The sequence below is a fragment of the Dama dama genome, chromosome 11 (genome assembly GCF_033118175.1).
Source record: "Dama dama isolate Ldn47 chromosome 11, ASM3311817v1, whole genome shotgun sequence".
Classification (NCBI taxonomy): domain Eukaryota; kingdom Metazoa; phylum Chordata; class Mammalia; order Artiodactyla; family Cervidae; genus Dama; species Dama dama.
The window spans coordinates 66,317,451-66,338,783 of record NC_083691.1 but is presented as its reverse complement, the minus strand read 5'-3'; the positions used below and the strand labels follow the sequence as shown (position 1 = coordinate 66,338,783).

The window sequence follows — 21,333 nt, the reverse complement described above, 5'->3', positions numbered from 1 at the left end:
TGGAAAATTACATGGACAGAGGAGCCTGGTGGGCTACAGTCCATGGGGTCGCAAAGAGTCGGACACGACTGAGCGTGCACTGATGGCCAAAAGCTTTGAGGAATCAGGTGATTTTGATTTACTAATCAGACAGACAGAAAATCATGAATAAAGCAAGCAATATTTACATCTGTTAATGCAATGTGCACTTGTTCTTATACTTAATGCAGTTAGTGTGTATAAATGAGATTAATCTCATTTACATTTTAAGCAAGAAACTCACCACTTGGCCCACATGTCATGTAGTGGGGTTATAGAATTAGGAGCTTTGTTGCTCCCTAGACCTGCTTTTTGAATTTCTGTTTTCTTGTACTTTGTCCACATCTGCAGGAGAAAAGCATTTCATGTTATTTAATGAAAAGCTAAACATAATACAATTCATGAAGATAAGAAACTATAGAGCTCTCACTGCGTTGGGCAAAGAGAAGGAATCTAACTCTGGAAATGTTATTCATCTGATAGACATCTCTACTTAAAGACTGATTTACATGTTTTAAAAGTTATAAATAATAATGTGCTCTTGGTGTCTGATAGGTTTATTATGTTTATTTACTATGTGGTCACATATAGTTTTAAAGTAAAAAATAATCTTGCATGCAGCAGCAGAAACATCCACAATGAAATATTTGTATTGTTTACTAAGAAAACCAGGCCTTGAGGCTTACTTTGTAGGAAAATATATCTGCTTACATGGTTAGAGTTAAAACTACTTTGGTCACAGGGGACCCAAAGCCTAACATGAATTTACAGTGCCACAAATAATAGGGGTATCATTTCTAGAAACCTAAGCCAGGAATATGAAAGCTATTCAATTTCATCTAAAATTAGGGTACTAATACAGGCATACCTCGGAGATAATTGCAGGTTTGGTTCCAGACCACTATATTAAAGTGAATTTTGCAATAAAGTGAGTCACATGAATTTTTAGTTTCCCAATGCATGTAAATAACAATGTACATATCTTAATTAAAAAATACTTTATTGCTAAAAAGAGCTATCCATTATCTGAGCCTTTAGCAAGTCATACTTTTTTTTTGCAACAGTAACATCAAAGATCATGGATCACCGATCACAACAAATATTAACAATAATGAGAAAGTTAGAAATATTCTGAGAACTCCCAAAATGTGACAGACAGGAAGTGAGCAAATGCTGTTGGAATAATGGCACTGATAGGCTTGTCTGACAGAGAACTGCCAGAAACCTTCAGTTTGCTGGGAAAAAACCCCACAGTATTTGTGAAGTACAGGAAAGCACAATAAAACGAGGTATGCCTGTATCCTCTGTGAAGTTGTAGAGTATTTATGGAGATGTCTCAAAAAAAGCACAGTTATTCAACTGAGTCAGAGCTGCTTCACTTTGATCAGAAAATAATTGTTTTTTTTAAATTGGGGCATCTTGTAAGATTTCATTTATAGAAGGTATTATATGTTGATTTTTTTAAGAGTTTGGGAAACACTAGCTCTATATGATTTCTAAGGCTCTTATCACTGCTAAAAATGTGATTTCAAGTGCTATCAAGAAACACTAGTAAAATAGTGTTTTAAGGGAATTTTATGACCTTACAGCCAGTGACAGTTTCTGGAGGAAATATCACCTATATTCTCTGACAGTCCTCAAGACACATGGACATGGTATGTATCTTTCTGTCTTACATGCACAATGTGTACGTTCTTTTGGAAAACATGCTGTATATGTTACTATAGTCATCTGGGTTAGAAATGCTTCTTTCCTGTAAGTCTAACATTGTAAAAATAACAGTTTACAACATTGTAAAAATAACAGTGTTTACCATATAGTAGCATATGATTTCTCAATGTATTTTAATAAATAAATTTAATCTTAAACTACAGGTTATGAAGAAAGAAAAGGGACACCGAAAACATTTGAAATGTTAGGACTAATTGTGAAATAAGTGACAAATGGATTGATGTTTTCATGTAGATAAAATATATTAAGTGGTACTAAAAATAAGAAAATTTCTGATTGTTTATTTGATGACCTGCACTGGAAGCTTTTTTTTTTTTTTTAAGTAAAAGGGAGAAGATTTATTCGATCTGAAGTGAAACCAACACATTGGGAGCATTTTTGGTAAGAGCTGGCTATGAGAAAAGAAGTATGGTCAAAGATATAAACAGAAGGGGCCTAGGCCTGAAATGATCTTGTGTAAGTACAAGAGAATAGGGTAATTTACAAAGGAATACAAATTTCCTTCTGTTTCCTTTTTTTTTTGTTTTTATTTTTTTATTTTTGCCCATGCTGTGTGGCTTGCAGATCTTAGTTCTGTGACCAGGGATCGAACACAGGCCCTCAGCAGTGAAACTGCAGAATCCTAACCACTGGACTGCCAGTGAATTCCCAGGTCACACATTTCATTAAGCAAAGATACTTTAGAAATTTTCTCTGGCCCAATGAATAACAATAATAATTTACTATAACAACACGTGTAAAATAATAACTTCCTCCTTGTTTATCAAGTTACATTTCAAATCATTTCTTCTAGATGCCAGGCTGCATTGTGATATTTAGGCTGAATCAAGACAGCAAAAACATTTCAGAGATAGAGCTAAGGTATACTTGTCCAGAAGTGAGTGAGTCAGGGTTATGGGTTTCCTTGGGGCTTTCTTTCTTGTTGTTTTATTCTGGAAGTTAGAAACTCAATTTTGGCTGATTCTGTTTTAAAATGCTATGACCACAGGATAATTTTAAAGTTTATGACATGAATCAGAGTTAGCAAATATTTTCTCTCTCTTTTATGATTATCTTTTAGCTAAGAGGTTGCAATTATTCTTAGTTTTAAAATTTGTTCTACTAGAAACATGTCTGTTTATATGGTTATAAACACTAATTTTACATTTTATTTTAGCACAATGTACTCATTTTAGAAAATTCTGTTTTTAGGACATATGTAACTTAGCAATAAATTGTAGAATTATTTAAGTAACAATCTTCACCACTCAGTAAACTTGCTACCCTTTTAAAAGAGAAGTAAAAATGCAAATTTCCCACACACTGAGTATGATTTGATTTATTTCTCTTTGATTCTACATTTTAAAAAACTCTGAAAAAACTACTGTGTTAACTGATTCCAAGTAAAAAAGTCATCCTGAAAGAAAGATAGTACTTGAACTCTTATGTTTGTCAAGTGAAGAAAAGTGCAGGGAAGAAATAGAATATAAGTGCTCCTAGTCACTGTATAAGTCACATTTAAATTCAGTGTTTTTTTTTTTTAATTACACTAAATTTATGAGTATTAACAGCATTTTAAATCTGAACAATTTTATAAATATGGGCAGTAGTTATTATTTACTATGTAAGGTGTTGACTTATTAACTATTTGAAAATAAAATAGCAGGGCAGAAGGCAAAATTAAATGGCAAAAGAAAATGACATCTTTTTAACATATTTTCCTTACTAATACTGTACATGTGCAATATGAAGTGCACATTTTGGGGAAAAAAAGGAAAGGACAAGAGGTAGGGAGAGAGGGAAAGGGGAGCAAAAGGGACAATGAGCATTCTTTTTTGGAATCAACAAATATGACTTGGAAATGCCTTCTTAGTAATTATAGAGCATGCAACCATTTTAACATGCTTCCAGGTATCAAAGTAACAATCTCTTACTGGGTGACAAAAAATGTGAAAGAGGAGCATGTATTGTTAAGGTTCTTGAAGTCATGCAGAAAATATACAATGCAATTAGTAATAGTTCATGCAGGCATTGCTGTGGTTACATGATCACGTTTATATACATGCCACAATGTACACTTGAACACTATGCCACAACTTAAAAATAAAAATATAAACCTAGTCAAGTGATTCTTTTCAACAACAGCTCTTCCAATCAGATCAGAGAAGCATAGTGTGTATCAAATGACATCAGTATTATATTGTGCAGTTTTGATCATACACAACCATATTCATACCAAACCGTTTGATTATCCTCAGAAACCAACAATGCAGCTTCTGTGTCATCAGGATAGAGGCATGCAGGAGTGGTAAGATTATTATTATCTACAGAGGACTGTGGATTAATGCTACTGTGGCTCTGATGACCAGAAAACTGCTCATTATCTTTCTGAGCAGTTTTTTCCAAAGAAGCAGAAGCCTGGTCAGTTACTCTGGTGACTGGTCTGGGAGGTAACCCACTTATGTTACTAACTAATTCTGTATTCAGGGATAAAAATGGCTGAGCTAGATGAGCCACAGTAAAGGACTCTAAGCTATCTGTAGCTGATCTTCCAAATGCATCATTAGACATATTAATCATGGCAAAAGTCTGATTTAGAAAATGTGACCTTTCAGTTCTTGAGTTTCTGGCCTGGGTGTGTGGAGACTGGGGCTTGTCTGTAGCTAAGGCATTCTGTGCTTGAGAACCTAGCGCAGATGTGGGGCTGTGAGGTGTGTGAGAGGACCGCTGGCGTAGACAGTACTCACTGGATGTCGCAGTGACGCCGCTATCAGCAGAAGCTGGTGGTGAATCAACTGACATAGGTAGTCTACTGTCCTTGGCCAAAAAATCATGGATGCTTGTCCTTCGAGTAGTTCCTTCGGCAGTAGAGATAACACTGCTTGCACGAGGTAAAGTGGCATAGGGATTACTATCTTTTGATTGTCGTGACAGAGAAGTTTCTTTTATTAATTTTATCTTTCCTTGAGCGCCTCGTGTAGGCTTTCCTGAAGAACTCATGAAACAGGTATCTTCAGCCTTTTGAGGACCAGGTCTCACAAACTGTTCAGGCTTAGTTGTCCGTCTATCATGGAAGTCTCCTGGAGTTTTTCCACTTACTGACCTGGCCAGACCACAGCTAACTGGTTTGTTTTTTCCCAAAAAGTCAGAAGAGACAGACAAACTTTTCATTACTTCATCTAAAAGATTCTCTTGACTTGAGGGCTTTAGCTGTTTAAAAAAAAAAAAAAAATCAAAGCAGATTAGCAAATACAGCCATACTTTTGGTTTCCTGATATGGTAGACTATAAAAAATTGCTAATGTCTCTAAACACTCCTTAACTTAAAAAAAAAAAAAAAGAAAAGGCTCTAAAATTCAACCATAGAAATTTAACTTATAGTGTCCATCTAAATTAAGGTAACCATAGATAAAACCAACCTGCATTGAGGTAAGCTTGTTGCTTTCTTCCAGAAACTGTTGTAGAGTAACAACTTCACTTCCAGGGGAACCAGTTTTGATCTTGTGATGTGCCCGACTCTCCAGTGTTCTGTGCTGGAGCGCTGGACTTGATCTGGTCTGTCTTTTCAAGTACTGGATTGGACTGCTACCACTGCTGGACCATGCCTCATGCTCATGAAGCAGGCTAAATTCTCCACTGCTGTGGCTTTGTGGCCTGCTCTGGATATTAACTGCACCTGCTTTAGGAGTAAATGGTGTGTTAAAAGTTCAATAATAGACACAAGATTAACACTATGTATGTACTGACAATTTATTGACTGGATTCTTATGAATAGCCAAACTGACTTTCAAAGCTTTATTCAGAAATACTTAAAACCATGTTAATCTTTCATCAGTCTAATAACTGTCTACCATAGCATGCTTCCTTATTTGTCTGCATGACAAATATTGTAAGCTCCAAAGGGCAAACACTTGCCTTCACCACCAGACCCAGAACCTCAACATATACATCAGGCATTCAATACATGTGATGAGTAAATGCATGAATAAACAAGGAAATAATACATTTTTAAAAACTCAGGTTAAAAAACTATAAAATACCTTATAATTAAAAAAAAAAAATTGTTGTTTTAGTCATGAAGTCATGTCTGACTCTTTTGTGACCCCATGGACTACAGCCCACCAGGTTCTTCTCTCCATGGGGTTTCCCAGGCAATAATTCTGAAGTGGGCTGCCATTTCCTTCTCTGGGGGATCTTCTTGACCCTTAGACCTCCTGTATTGGCAGGCGGATTCTTTACCACTGAGCCACCAGGGAAGCCCAAAATATGATTATATGAATTTTAAATTGAGAATGTTAAAACCAAACACTCTAATAATTCTAATTCTTTGACTATCTATGAAGTCTGTGTTCCTTATTTGAAGGCTTCTCTGTTCATCCTAAACAAATAACCTGAGAGAGTGTGATAACCTAGAGGGATGCATGAGACAAGTGCTCAGGGCTGGTGCACTGGGAAGACCCAGAGGGATGGGATGGGGAGGGAGGCGGGAGGGGGATTCAGGATGGGGAACACATGTAAATCCATGGCTTATTCATGTCAATGTATGGCAAAAACCACTACAATATTGTAAAGTAATTAGCCTCCAACTAATAAAAATAAATGGAAAAAAAAGTCAAAAGGAAATTATTTTGATTAAATACTGATGTAAAAAAAAAAAGGGTGTGATAACCTAGAGGGGTGGAAGGTGGAAGGGAGGTCCAAGAGGAAGGGAGCATATGTCTATCTATGGCTGATTCACGCTGATGTGTGGCAGAAACCAACACCACACTATAAAGCAGTTATCCTCCAATTAACAATAAATAAAAAATAAGTAAAAGAAATAATCTTAAGAAACTTTTAAAAAATTTACATAGCAAGCATCTAAGGAAAGTCAAATGGAGACATGATATAATTAACTTAGAAAATTCCAGTAAAAATCAAGTATGTAGTATCTCATTCTTTAATGTCTGAACAATCTGATTCTCCCTGCTTTCAACTGTCAGTATGATAGCTTTAAAAGACTCAGTTGAGGCTGAACAATGATAAAGAATGCAAATTACTAGATCTGGAAAAAAGCTCCCCAAAGTTTATGCTATTCCTTAAGAGTGCTTATTCATTTTGATCAATCGCAAACTGTGTAGAAGCATCAAGATGGAAAATGCAACTTTCCATGGTTTCCTAATCACAGAGAATAAAGTGGGTCATGAAAGATTTTGGCTCAAACTATGTAACATTTTGTAGGAAAAAGATTTTCTTAAAATTTCAAATCAGAAAAGGCTTCTTCACACTTCAGGTAATATTTTTCTAAAGGATATAAGAACATGATTATAAACATGAAAAAACAATCACTCGAAATCAGATTTTTCAGATCAGTGCAACAAATACTAAAATTATAACCGAGACAAAATTATTCTATAATACAGAAAAGCAAGAGAACAAATGCACTCATTATAATTTAACAATTCTGTTCTGTAGAAAATAACTACTTTAACAAACTTTTATAATCTATTAAATAATTCCAGAATTTGAGTAGGCAGTGTACCTTTAAGAAAAAAGGTATCAGTTGATACTTCCAGACATTCACATAAAATTTCAGCTTAGAATCCACATTAATAAACTGAGGAAAAAGGTATCTTGAACTAATTCTTTATATAGATATATGCATCCATTTGGCACTTGTTACACTCACACAAACACAACTGTCTTCTCAAATTAAAAAAATATATTCCTCCTTATTTCGTGGATAAACAAAGCTAGAAGTATTTCTAAAACACTTTCTGTGAGTTCAGTGTACATGTATCATGAGAAAATTAAGGCCAACCATTTTAATGACAAAGACAATGTAAGAAAATAAGAACTTACAGATACTTTTGGAATACAAAGATAACAAGAAAAAGATTTTACCTATGAAGATGAAAAATGGAAACTAAAATAACTGCTCCTGTTTTTACATTTGTACACATTGAAATACATTTGTATTACAATGTGAAAAGCATAAAATATTCCAAGGAACTATGTTCCAAACACAGATGATTTGGATTTCATTTTACCCCAGAAACTTAATTTCCCATTTTTTCACAAATCTGGAAATGGATGGAGCATATTAATAAATTTACCTACAGCATACCTTTGACTTCATGGAGTGAAGCATTATTATTGCTATTGCTAGTGGATGTTCTGCCACTATCAAGGCTGGCTGGTCTCGAAGCTAAATGAAAAAATCAGGAGACAGTGATAAAACTTGCAGCTGAAGACACTGAACTTTACATTCTGATTACAGAATGCTTTGAGGAAGCAATCATGCATACTTTCACAGACTGAGCATGCCCACAGAGAGTTGAGTCTTATAGATTAGCAAGCAAAGGCATTTCCAGATTGTTCAGTTAAACAACTGAAAACAGGACACTTCTGAGACAACAGCTGAGATTCAAACAAAAGAAGATAAAGTGAATAATCAGATTTGGAAATGGATTTCTAGATGGATACCAGGACTGTTGTAGTTGAACAGAAGGACATGTCCCCAAAAGAAAAAAAAAAAAAAAAGGCTAGTGATTAGGTCACAAAAGATCAGACAAGGAACCCTGCACATTGCAGAGATGCCACGAACAGGAGGAATATGAGCATCTGCAGAGTTAATGTCTTGTATTCCTATCCATACAAGGGAAACAACTGCACCATTAACATGGCCCCACCCTGCTTCCTAAAATCCTGCTCACATATGAAATTTCTTTAACGTATTCCCTTACATATTAAATTCATTCCTTTTCCATTTTTTTTTTGTTGTTAATAATTTAGTTTGGTAAGAGAAGACTTTCCAGTCAGAAACTAAAAACTGAAATGCTCAACACTGCAGAAAATGTGGTTTCTTAGAGTTTGTTCTTTACCAGAGTTATTTTTAAAACCAAATATGAAATGTATCTCTAACAACTTTATGCCAAAATGGCAACAAAATTAGCCTTAAGCATTATGCAGACATACTTTATATATGACCTTGACTAAGGACTATTTAGATGAAGTAATAACCTTATAAAAGGAAAAAAGGGAGTATTAGGTTTGAAGAAATGGCAGAAGTAGCTATGAGATGCAGGTTAGAGAAAACATGCTTGCTGGCAATGCCACATTCATGAGGTCAATGCAAGAGTTTTAGCATTCTCATTCTGTATGTAATATGTACTTGCTAAATAAAGTTCATATCTTACCATGAACTCTTGATCCCGTACTAGAATCATCACTAATACCTTGTGGACTTACGTCTTCAAAGGATGTAGTATCTACGTAAAATAGTAGAATGGATATAAAATTTTTTTAACAAAAAAAAAAAAAAATGATAAAATCTTATTTATGCAGAATATGGAAATTCTTTTTTAATCACGTACAGTACATCTTGTTTTAACATATTTCATACTCTCAATCAGAAGCTGGAACAGGAGTAAGAAACAGAATAACTCTGATGTGAGTTGACTTGCTTAAGGAAAATACCAGAAGCAGTGAAACCACCTCCCTGTGACCCTGCGAAGCAAAGCAAAGCCTGGGCTGTTCTATGTGGTTCTCTGATGGCGTGTTCCTAGGTTTTTGTTTGTTTGTTTTTTTAAAGCTTCTATCACTCTCTCCTTTTCTGTCTTTTACTTGGTTTACTTTTCCATTTCTTGTTAGTTCATTAGCTGTTTATTATGGAAGACCTAGGAAAGATGTAGTTATCTGTATGATGTTTTAAGTTTTTGAAATGATTTGAAAATGCTCTCAGATTAAATCCAGATTGTTTTGATAATTATTTCAGGTTGCTGCTGTCAAAAAAAGTAAACATTGAAAAGTCAAATAAAAATTCCTGTTGCCAACAGTTACACCACAGTGCAAATAGCAGACGGCCTATACCTTTATTATTAACCAACTGCTTGGATCTGAAGCCTGTAGAAGAGTTGACAGTTGAAAAGTTGATGGCTGTAGTAGAGAAGGCCATAGCTCCCAATTCTTTTCTCCTTTTACCCGTTGAAATATCATCAGGAACCTCCAAATTCTCAGTACTACCTGTCCACTGTCCTCCTGCTAGGACCATGGACTGCACCAGGTCATTCATGGCTGGGATGCAAATGAAAGCAAATGAATCAGCATGGTTAATGTACTTGCTCTTATTTCTATTTTGTATTATAAAGGTTCTGATTATTGTCTATGGATTAATGCAAGTGAAATAAAAAACTAACCACAAGGTCATTTGAATTATGACATGCATTTAGCTGTATGAAATGAGGAGGCCAAAGCTTGATAAACTTCAGTAAATAATTTTATCACCCTCCACCCCCTTTAAAGGTAGGAAAAGGATTTTACTCTGTACAACTGCCTTTTGAGCAGTGATGTGCAATATAATTATAAGCCTTCAAAATGTGGTTTTGTGGTGACAAAAATGGAATGAATAAAGGTAAGATGGAGAGCAGTTTTTTACAACATCACTATTGAAAATGATAGAGAGTCCTTGGTCAGAGCAGGTTACTGGAGAAATTACTCATTTTATGAATCAAACAAGTATACCACTCAATAAAAACCTGAAAGAGAGGATATCCAATGACAGACATTTAATGTGATTAATTACCCATTCCACTTAAAAAAAGAAAAACCAGAGTATCAGTATATAAAGAATGACAAACATTTTCAAGGATTACAGGCCATTTTATTTATTTATTTAATCCTAGTTCATTAAGAAAATAAATACCTAATGCTAAAGGTTTTGTTATATTTTCTTTAAGCAAATTTCTTTGGGAAAAAATCTTTATGGCATATAAAATTAAAGTTTTTTTTCTGCCAACTTTTAGAAAGCACTGGAAATTTATAAGTATATTACATGTATGACTAAACATATGCATGTATATGTATAAATGAACATACATATAATGCAGATTCAGTGCCAGTTTTGAAAAAAAAAATTCTTCCAGCTCCATGGGTTACAGGAAGACTGCACTTTGCAAAATAAGAAAATTGGCACAGTCCAGAGAATGGTTAGTGAAAATTAGTAATGGAAGCCAGTGTAGTCATTTGAAAGAAGCTGAACTGTCATAAAGTCTTACACATGGAACGACGGTAGCAGGCCTTCATTTTGTCTTTATCCTTCGGTCTGTTCCTCAAAAAGGGCAGTCTTTTCAGTGCAACCACTTTAATGTCAGAGCATGAGAAAAAACAGAAACAGAAAAATGAAAGAAGAAAGGGAGAAGAACAGATGGGAGTTAAATGTTGAAATTAAGGACAGAAATGAATGTCTGAGTTTCAGCTATGTAAGCTACACTAAAGCTATTATTCTCGTGCTGCTGAGTGATTATGAAATATGAAATATGTACTTTGATACTTTAAAATACTTGGAGAAGCACTGAAGACAATGATGAAAAACATATACTTAGAAAACCTGGACTAACTAAAGTCCTATAAATACAGGAAATGATAAGAACTACTTACTGAAGGAATAATTTTTCTAGTAAAGCTGTAAAGATAGACCTATATCACTAGGGCCACTCTTGGTGGACCAGGGAGCATACGTGACGAAAATGTAGAAGGCTCTTCACTCCTCTGTTTTAACTTTGTTTTTGTCATGCCAAGTGGCATGTGGGATCTTCATTCCCCAACCAGGGATTGCACCTGTGCCACCTACAGTGGAAGCACATGGAGTCTTAACCACTGGACCACCAGGAAGTCCCTATTTTCCTTAACTTTTTAAATTATAAGGTTTTATTTTAGAAAAAAATAATTTAGGAAAATGTACATCCTGTATTTTAGTAAAATACCTAAACAAAAACTAAGGTGTTCCGGGATGTTTAAAATAACCTAAAGAAACTTTTAAAACTTTCATTATTTCTTTAAATGTTAAAAAAGAAAATAGGGAACTACTTCTTGGTTTAAAGTGAATTCTGATGCATTATTTAGAAGCATCACAGAAATATATGTTCTTCTAAGACAAGTCTTTCAAAAGATGGCATGAGCAACTATGTTAATTTCATTTTGCAAAAGGTTGGCTGGAAGAAAAAACAAAAGTATTTTGATAGAAGCTTTTAAGCTCTGATAAGCCAAAAAGTAAGGAGGCATCCTAAAAAGCAAGCAAAAATGATAGAAAATTATGTATTTATAACATTTTTAGATATTTTTGAAGGGCTTTGGGAGTCAGTTTATTTAAAAAATCACAGCACGACACAGGGAAATTATCAATATATGAATGAAAATTAGGATTATAACTACAGTAGGAGTCATTAACATAAAAATTTAAGTGTTCACTTAGAGTAACAGTCTTAAGCTATACTTTAATAAGATTTTAATGGAAAATATTATACCTCTTTGGAGATGCAATTTAAGAGGCAGGGGAAAAACTCACATTAAGATTTAAAAGCATATTGCATACAGCCTTAATAACTATGCTCTTTCTTATGGTTTGCTCTTATCTTATAATAAAAAGCTCTTCTGACAAACTGACAAGTATCACTCATTAAGGAGAATGCAAAGGCATACAGCTTTTTAACTTACTTATTTTATTGCTATTAAGAATAGTCATGACTCATTTAAACTTTTTGTTTCTAGGTCGGAAAACACAGCTGTTTTCAATGATTAAAAAGAAATGAACTGAAAGCAATGTAAAAATGGACACTTAGCTAAAACAAAGCTGAATGGTTGCAGCATGCACATGTCTTGTTTAGATACTTTTTCTGATTTCAACTGTTTTCCATAGACTGCTTTACTGACAGACAGACACTCTTCCAAAATGGAAAGGATAAAAGGAGTTTTATATTTGCCAGTGGTGGAAAGTGATCATTCTTATGGCAATTAGTTTGTAGACATACAATGTTTGCTTCCCAAACTATATTGAAATTATGGGACCATTAGAATGGTAGGGTTTTCTGCTTATTTTTAAAATTCTAAAACTGAATAACTGCTGGGAAGAAGAGTATTACTTCCTTCTGATTTTTACTCTGGATCTTTCCAGCACAGAGTATGAAGGAATGATAGACTGACAATTTAAAACAAGATGACCTTAAAAAAGACTGTTGTACCTTTCTTGTGTTTATTTTCCTACTTGAATTATCTTCCTTTAATTGAAAAAATTATATATACCCATGACCATTTCTCATTAAATCAGATGCCAGATTTTTTTTTTTCAGATATTTTATATCCAAAGATAGTAGATAAAATTGAATCATCTGGCACCTTTTTAAGGAAAACTTGATAATCTCTCTACAATACTTGGAGGTTTCATGTAGGTTTGGCTAACAAGACTAATCTTATGAGAACAGATAGAACTAAACCAATTTCTTATACACAAACATATTTGTATGTGTATATGTATGAATATGGTACTCATGTACGTGTATCTGATTTTTTTGTTGCTTACTTGTGGATTCTAGTTCTTAGGGTGCTATAGTTGCATTCTTAATTATAGCCTATAATGAATGTCTAATCTCTTACACTCTAAAACACTGTCTTTTCAGAGATAATTCCCCTGAGGACAAAACCATGTCTATACAGTTTTTTGAGTGTTTTGAGAGCTGCCCATACAGAGTCTATCCCTGGGGGAAGTAGTGGCTGCTTTTGCCTGCTATTTACTTCTAAAGACTAATATTGAAATGTATATATTAATACATACAAATGTATACATATATATATATAGTATCTATCTTGTACATATGTCTTATGTATAAACATACACACTATATATGCTTTTAAATTTAGTGATTCTGGTGAGGGTGTGAGTGGATTCAAACTATCCTGTTTACATATGTTATAAGAACATTGCTAGTAGTCACATTCTCCTATAACTTCAAAGGGTCTACCACCGGATTCTTTTCTTTCTCTTAAAATATTCTTCCTTGGGCTTTTACTTTGCTCTTAATGTTTAGCTAAACACACTAGTAATGAAATCAAGAGAGTTAACTGTAGAGGTCACGTTATATTACACTTCAGCATTTGTAATTTAAAAAATTAAATCACAAGTTTGTACAAAAACTTGTATCTCCAAATCTATTTTAACTGAACCTTTACCAAGCAATCCCTCAATAACTTTTATAACCTTCAATTATTTCTAAATCATTGAAAAAATTCTCTTCCAATTCATAGCTATTTTTCTTTGCTTCCTCCCCTCAATATAACTTTTTTCCAATTTGATACCATCAAAGTATGATTAAAACCTCATTCTAAAAAGACTTATTACTCTATTTAGTTACAAATAATTATGAAAATGACATCTTATAAATATTTCTCAATTGCTCCTCATAATCTCCCTGTGAAGTAGGACGCAAAAGTAAAAGTCTTGCCCACATTAACAGAACTAGCAAGTGGCAGAGGTATTCTGGCTCTCATTTCACTGTTCTTTCTATACTATTTTACCTTCCTGGTCAAATGATGGTATCTCTTTGTATTTCTCTAAATACACAATAAAGAAAATCACATGGCTAGGCAGTACTGCAGTATGCAATCAATTTTAAAATCATATGGAGTTAAAAAGAAATGCATTCATCAGACATTATCCCAAAGGACTGTGGAAGCTATTTAAAAGAAATCTTTAGTAAGGAATCTAAATCAATTCTAGAGATCACAAATGTTTAAAGAGTTTAAGCACTCACTGCTGCTTTTCTTGGTCCCCAAAGTTTGGCCATCTTCTAAAGAGTTTGAACCTACTGAAGAACTATCTTGACTATCTTGATGTGGGAGTTGAAGAAATCCTTCACTGGAGTCTGAGCGGGTTGGTGTTAAAGTTAGTGATTTCTGGCGTTCCCGATTAACGTCTTTCTTAGACTTTATCAGTTTTCTCATTTTTAGAGTAATCCAGTTGCCTCTCCTAATAAAGTAATTTTAAAAAGTCTTATCAGTTTAAAATTCAGCATACAAATCCCTCTCAAAATCTTTTTTTCCCCAAAATAAAAATGAAAAAAAACCCAACTGGATAATAGTACCTTCTAGGAGGAGACGGGTCATAAAATTTGTATTGATCCATAATTTTCTCTTCTAATTTCTCCTTTTGTCGTCTTAATTCATTTAACTTATCACTATAAAAATAAAGTTACACTTAGGACCATCGTATTTTGTACAGTTATGAATATTATTTGGATTCTAAAATCTAACTTCTCCCCAAAACACAAAGAAATACAGATACCATAGTTGACAACTAAGAATTTAATAGGCAGTAACAACAGAACTGTTTTCAAGTTTTTCGTTGTCTTTTAATTTACAACTTACTTAAATAAAATGATATAGGACTTACAATCTCAATTTTCAACAGGATTTGTCTGAAGGAAATCGTCTATATTACAATATTATCATGACAAAAGAATTCTCTCAACATCTTTCTACAGTTATTAAACAACATTATATGCATAAATACACTAGCTTCACCACAGTTTACTAATAATCAAGCTCTGTCGATTCTATCTTTCACATCTCTCTTGTACTTGATCTTAACTACCACTGCTTGTGAATTACTTTTCACTAGATTATTGCAACAACCTTAAAACTTATTCCTTGTCTCTAATTCTTAGAACCTCCAATCTATAATGTCATCAGTGATTTAAACAAACAAACAGCACAAATCTGATCATATTACTGCCCTGCTTAAATTTTTCAGCAAGTTCTCTGTACAGCAAAGAAAAACCTTTATGAAGTGGCTCCTGAGTGTTTAGTCACTTCTCTGCTATACCTCCTTCCACAATTTTGCTCCAGTATGAGCAATTAATTTTTAGACCATGTATCATCATAATCATAATACAGTTTCATTACACCTCTTTGTCTCTGCATTTGCTGCTCTCTTGGCCTGTTATGCCTCCTCAGGCAAGTCTCAGCTCAACCATCTTTAAAGTCCAGCTTCCCTTGCAAGCTAAGGTACTTCTGCCCCTCTATTTGCTGTATTTCTATGGCTTCCTATAACATATCTTCATTATAGAAATTATTTTTACTTCATTTTATATTAATAGATCATTAAGAGCTGGATCTCTATGTTTTCATTTTAGTATTTCTAGTTATTAGCATACTGCCCAGAACATAACCGGTAAAAAAAAAAAACTGAAATAACGTTGAAAATTAGGAAAAATTAGCACTGCATTTTCTCTGCCACCAGAGTAATATTTCAGAGTGAAAAATTTTTTGGCACCTACATGTACTGTCTTTGTTCAACATGGAAAAGATCCTTGCTTTCCATATTCTGCTCCAATAGTGTTCTGTTCTGTAGCATTAATGTCTGAATTTGATCTAGTAGATGTCGATTTTCTTCTTCTAAATTTCCTTTAAGTTGGCTTAGTAACTGTTTTAAACACAAATATTTATTTTTTAAAATATCAACATTTACATTTGACACAAATCCCCCAAAGCATATGAAAAATATAAAGTATTTCACAAAGTTTATATCTTCTGCCAGTGAACAATCAGATGGTTGTCCTTTGATTAGAATTAGTGATTATTTTAGTAATAATGACATCTAAACTACTGGGTTATGTGCTAGACATTTATGTTTTCTTAATTCTCAGAAACACTGGGTTTAACATATAGTAAGCTATCTACTTCCAAAACCACTGCTGTCTTTACAACCGTTTTGACTTCAAGTTCAAAGCTAGATACATATCTCTGGCCTTCTGTTTAAATAGCTATAAAATGCTAAACAAATTAGTAATTCTCTAAATCTTAACAACTCCACCTATCTATAAATTGAAGATCACAACTCTCATTCCCCCAAGACTGTTGCAAGGATTAAACAATATATGTCAAGTAGCTGGTGACATGCCTATGGCACATAGTAGGTACTTTATATACCTCATTCTTCCTCTAACCATTGTTGTCAAGAAACCTCAAAAGTTTGTGTATAATTTTTATGGCTTGAACCAAGGGAAGTCAGGTAATACTGTAAATTGGTGGTCATATTACTGATTATTACTGGCAGTTAGGCTGCCAGCATGATTTCAGCTGCTTCTCTGTAGTCAGCAGAAACTAGAAATATGCCTCAGTTAGGCCAGAGGTTCCAGCAGAAGTCAGAAAGCCCAAAGCACTGACTGTCAAAATTTAATATCACTTGTAGAATATATTTTTAAAGTAAAGATTTCTGGGTTCTAGCATTAGAATTCAGCAAGTTTGGATTTTTTTAGAGTTTCGTATTTTTTTTTTTAAAGCCAACAACAACCCCTTCTCAAATAAAAAAAAAAAAAAAAAAAGACAAAAACTTGCTCAGAAGGTAGAAAAAAGCAAATAGTATAATACTATGAATATGCATAACTAGCCATCTAGATCTAACAACTGTCAATACTGTGCTGTATGTTTTATTTATATGCTGTTAAATTGAAACATAACACATGTGGTAGATTCACTGCAAAACTGAATGCAGTTTTCATCCCTGTGCCCTCTTGTGCTGTGACTTCTCACTTTTCCCATCAAGAAGTGGAATCTATTTCTACTTCCTCTCTTCTTGACCCGGGAATCCCTTTGGCTAAGGGAAGGAGACAGAAGCGATGGTGTGAGAGTTCCAAGCCCAGGCCTCAAGAGGCTTATGCATTTCCACTCAGGCTCCTGGAATCCTCTTGAAGGATAATAACCCACACGGCACAGAAAAGTTACACCAGCTGGGGCCACCTTAGACCAGCCGGCTCACGGGGTGCATGCTGGCTAACTGCAGATACACGAGCAAGTCCTGCTAAGGTCTACTCATCTTGGTCCACACATCAGTGCAGATCAGCACATCTGCTCAGCTGACCCTGAGACTCAAGAGCAAAAGTAAATGTTTACAGTCCCTTACCACTGAGGTTCTATGTTTCTTACACAGCATTACTGCATCAGCAGACAACTCATAAACCATATACAGAACAAAGAACAAATTTTAAGTGTACATACAACTCAGTGAATGATCATAAAGTGAACTCATGAGCGAACCAGTAGTCAGATCAAGAAACAGCACATCAATTGTATTCCAGAAACATCTGTTGAGTGCTCTTCCAATTAGCACACTTCCCATAGAGAAGTCTCCAACACTATGGATTCATTTTTCCATTCCCTTCAAACACGTTATTATATGACTTAATCCCTACAATGCGGGAGACCCGGGTTTGATCCTGGGTTGGGAAGATCCCCTGGAGAAGGAAATGGCAACCCACTCCAGTACTCTGCCTGGAAAATCCCATGGACGGAGGAGCCTGGTAGGATACAGTCCATGGGGCCACAAAGAGTTGGATACGACTGAGTGACTTCACTTCACTTTCTGTAAGTCTATTACCTCTATTATATTTTATTTAATTCATAAATGACAAGCAGAATGAAGGTTCCATAATTTCTGAACTTTGTTGCATAATTAAATATACATAATATCAAACTAATTTTTCCTTCCATCAGTTTGTGATTTCAGACAAAAAGCTTTTAAGTATTACTTTCTGCTACAGTCTCTTCCTTTTTACGACTGATGCTGAAGCTGAAACTCCAATACTTTGGCCACCTCATGCGAAGAGTTGACTCACTGGAAAAGACCCTGATGCTGGCAGGCATTGAGGGCAGAAGGAGAAGGGGATGACAGAGGAAGAGACGGCTGGATGTCATCACCGACTCGATGGACATAAGTTTGAGTAAACTCCAGGAGTTGGTGATGGACAGGGAGGCCTGGCGTGCTGCGATTCATAGGGTCGCAAAGAGTCGGACACGACTGAGCAACTGAACTGATTCCTAATTTCATTTAAGGGTTTTGCTTAAAAGTGCTGATTTTCTAAGTTTCAAGAAATTCAGATGTTAAGCTACACTCAACTTTAACGATTTAAAGACCAATCACAAAATTTTCAGCATTCTTTTTCTATTTCAAAACTTCTATCACATTATCAACTCATCATGGGAAGAAGCACAGAATCATGTTAAGAGCTCAACTGTATACATAAGGCAGATGTCACTTCTGTTCTAAACTTCCCAATAGCTCCCCTGTTTTATTCAGAAAAGTATTTTACAATGGCCTATAAGGCAACATGGGCTTCCCCTGTGGTGCAGTGGTGGTAAATAATCTGCCTGCCAGTGTAGGGGATGCAAGAGATGCAGGTATGATCCCTGGGTCAGGAATATCCCTTGGAGTAGGAGATGGCAACCCACCCCAGTATCCTTGCATGGAAAATTTCACGGGTAAAGGAGCCTGGTGGGCTACAGTCCAGGGGGTTGCAAAGAGTGGGACAAAACTGAGAGCAACACACACACAAGGCAACATATCTGGCCCAGGCATATCTCCAAGCTCATCTCCTACCACTCTTCTCATTTGCTCATTCCGCTCCAGCCACACTAGCTTCTTTGAGCGTTCCTCAAACACACCAGGATTCCTCTGGCCTAGATTAACTGTGTGTGCTGACTGCCTGGAAGGTTCCTTCCTCAGTATCCACATAACAACACACTAATCTCCTTCAAATCTTTGTTCAGTGATGCCTAGTTAAAGTTTCAATTTGTATTCCTCATCTACTCTGGCAGTCCTTATCCCCTTTTACCTCTCTCCATTTTTACTTATACATAACTTTTATCTTGTAACATACTATATGTGTTGCAGACCAATTTTCAAAATGGTTACAGCAGTATTTCCAGTCCAGGTGCTCTTCCAGAATCTTGCCATTCACCATCAAGAGGCTGAGTCTCTCTTTCCCTTGAATCTGGGTGGGACTCTGCCTCAGTGACTATAACGCAGGGGAAATGATGCTGCACGACTTCTGGGGCCCGATCATTAACACACAGATGCCTTCGGTCTGGTTCTCACCATGGTGTGGGAAAGCCCAAACCAGTCCATGGGGAGAGATCACAAGCGGAGGAGACTGACGCTTTCAGCTGATGGCCAGCATCAACCACCAAACATGCAATTAGCCTTTCAAATCTTTCAGCTGAGGGCCCACATGTAAGTGGAGGAGACAAACTGGCCCCATTGTCCCTGTCCAAATGCTGACCCACAGGCTATGAGAGATAATGAACGACTGATTTACACTACTGTATTTTCGGGTAAATTGTTATACAGCCATATGTAACAGAACACTGAAACACTATATATTTTCACTGTGTATTATATTTATTGTCTACTTCCTTCCACCAGAATATAAATTCCACAAAGGAAGAGATTTTTCCCTTTTTTGGCTTACTAATACATGCCAAGTGGTCAGTAAACATTTTTTTCATTAAACAAGCATTAATTTCTCAAAGTATCTGAACATATAAGTTTAAACTAAAAGTAAAAATTGTTGAAATTAAAGAAGGAAGAAGGAGGTTTTTCTGAATTATTTGTGAATGTAAGTAATCCCTGACCAAAATTTTTAGAAATACCTCATTAAACATTAAACATACTGCTATTGTCATTATGATGGTTTACCTTTTTAGGCAAGTCTTAATGCCTAAAGAAAGGAAACGGCAATTAAATTTGTTAAACTCACCTCACACTGGTTATTTAGCTTGGTGGATGTGATGTCCAATTGTTGGTATTGTTCCTTTAACTTTGAAAATTCCGCTTCTAATCTTGTTTGTTCCAGTTTCGAATTATTTAGAAGACTTTTCAAGTTTTTATGGTCAGTTTGCAAAACTTCAGTCTCTTTTAAAAGCTGATTATATGTATGATTCAACCTATAATTGGAAATGATAGAAACAGATTCTCTTCATAGCTTTCATTATAATTTACACAATGTGAAACTGCTGTAAATTGCATTTAGACATACTTAAAGAATAGAAAAGATTCTCTTGCCAGTGACTAAACTCATCTAGAATCAGTTCCAAGTCTGTAAAAACTAAATTAAAAAAATTTTAATCGCTTAAAGGACAAAGGAGAAAATAACCAATCCAGTATTAATTAACCTAGAGAATTCAAAGATTCTATAATTCAACATGAAAAATAAAGAAAAATCAGATCAAACGAATAATCAATCCAGTACGAGACATGGTAACCTATCAATCTATTGCCAGATTACTTATACATACTAAAATCAAAATTCTAGTTATTGAGATTTCTGCAAATTATTCATAATTATGCAGTCCTCAATTACTAATGACAAATTTTGGATTTTTAAAAAAAATCAAACTATAGCCTTATCTGTCCTTTCTACTATTACATCTTTAGAACAAGGTCCACTGACCTCTGAGAGAGAGATCAGCAAATTCTTTCTGTAAAGGACCACAGAGTAATAAATACCTTAGGCTTTATGGGTTGCATGCTATCTATAGCATGCTCTTCTTTTTTGTTCCCCATCACATTTTAAGGTGTTAAAAAGTGTTCTTTATTTGGGAGCTGTACAAAGCAGGCTGCAGGCTAGATATGGCCTGCTAAGTTAGCTGTAGTTTACCAACCTTGATCTTATGGCATTAAGATCTGGAACTCATACAAGGTAGAGAAAGCCAAACAAAACAAACTTTTGCTCAGCAAGATATTTGCTCAGAACTATCTAATAGTTTATTTCAACTCATTTCCTAAAGGATTTGAGTCCATTTATAATAATTATAAATAACAAAATAATACATTAAAAAAATAAGACTTGGTTTTTAAAAAAGTAAAATGGCAATACCAGAAACATCCAATAAAGACTCCATTAGCAGGCTGAATCCATGTATGAATGCATACCATGTGTGTGACAGCTGTGTAAACCTCACAGAGGCATACAGATGACTACTTAATGCTTTAAGGAGGGGGGCTATAAAGAGCATATAC

At 35.0% G+C, this 21,333-nt stretch overlaps 1 protein-coding gene and 1 long non-coding RNA gene across 4 annotated transcripts in view; one reads left to right on the top strand and one right to left on the bottom strand.

Annotated features, from left to right (window-relative positions):
- Window positions 1-21,333, bottom strand: part of CCDC88A (coiled-coil domain containing 88A) — a 112,080-nt gene that overhangs the window by 3,587 nt on the left and 87,160 nt on the right. Inside the window, exons 22-32 of one of the 3 annotated variants that reach the window (XM_061155416.1) lie at window positions 20,072-20,258; window positions 15,815-15,960; window positions 14,621-14,713; window positions 14,291-14,505; window positions 10,763-10,846; window positions 9,579-9,782; window positions 8,906-8,977; window positions 7,834-7,914; window positions 5,147-5,406; window positions 4,476-4,938; window positions 263-363 (exon numbers count right to left, since the gene is read on the bottom strand). In XM_061155416.1, coding sequence (XP_061011399.1) covers window positions 299-363; window positions 4,476-4,938; window positions 5,147-5,406; window positions 7,834-7,914; window positions 8,906-8,977; window positions 9,579-9,782; window positions 10,763-10,846; window positions 14,291-14,505; window positions 14,621-14,713; window positions 15,815-15,960; window positions 20,072-20,258 — 1,870 coding nt within the window. In that variant the 3' untranslated portion in view covers window positions 263-298. The remainder of the gene's footprint in view (window positions 1-262; window positions 364-4,475; window positions 4,939-5,146; window positions 5,407-7,833; window positions 7,915-8,905; window positions 8,978-9,578; window positions 9,783-10,762; window positions 10,847-14,290; window positions 14,506-14,620; window positions 14,714-15,814; window positions 15,961-20,071; window positions 20,259-21,333) is intronic. The other 2 variants (XM_061155417.1, XM_061155418.1) reach the window with 2 other exon arrangements.
- On the top strand, window positions 649-20,065 carry LOC133064896 (uncharacterized). The gene is made up of 3 exons (XR_009694764.1): window positions 649-1,673; window positions 2,073-2,130; window positions 18,030-20,065. It is a non-coding gene; the product is annotated as an uncharacterized LOC133064896 (long non-coding RNA).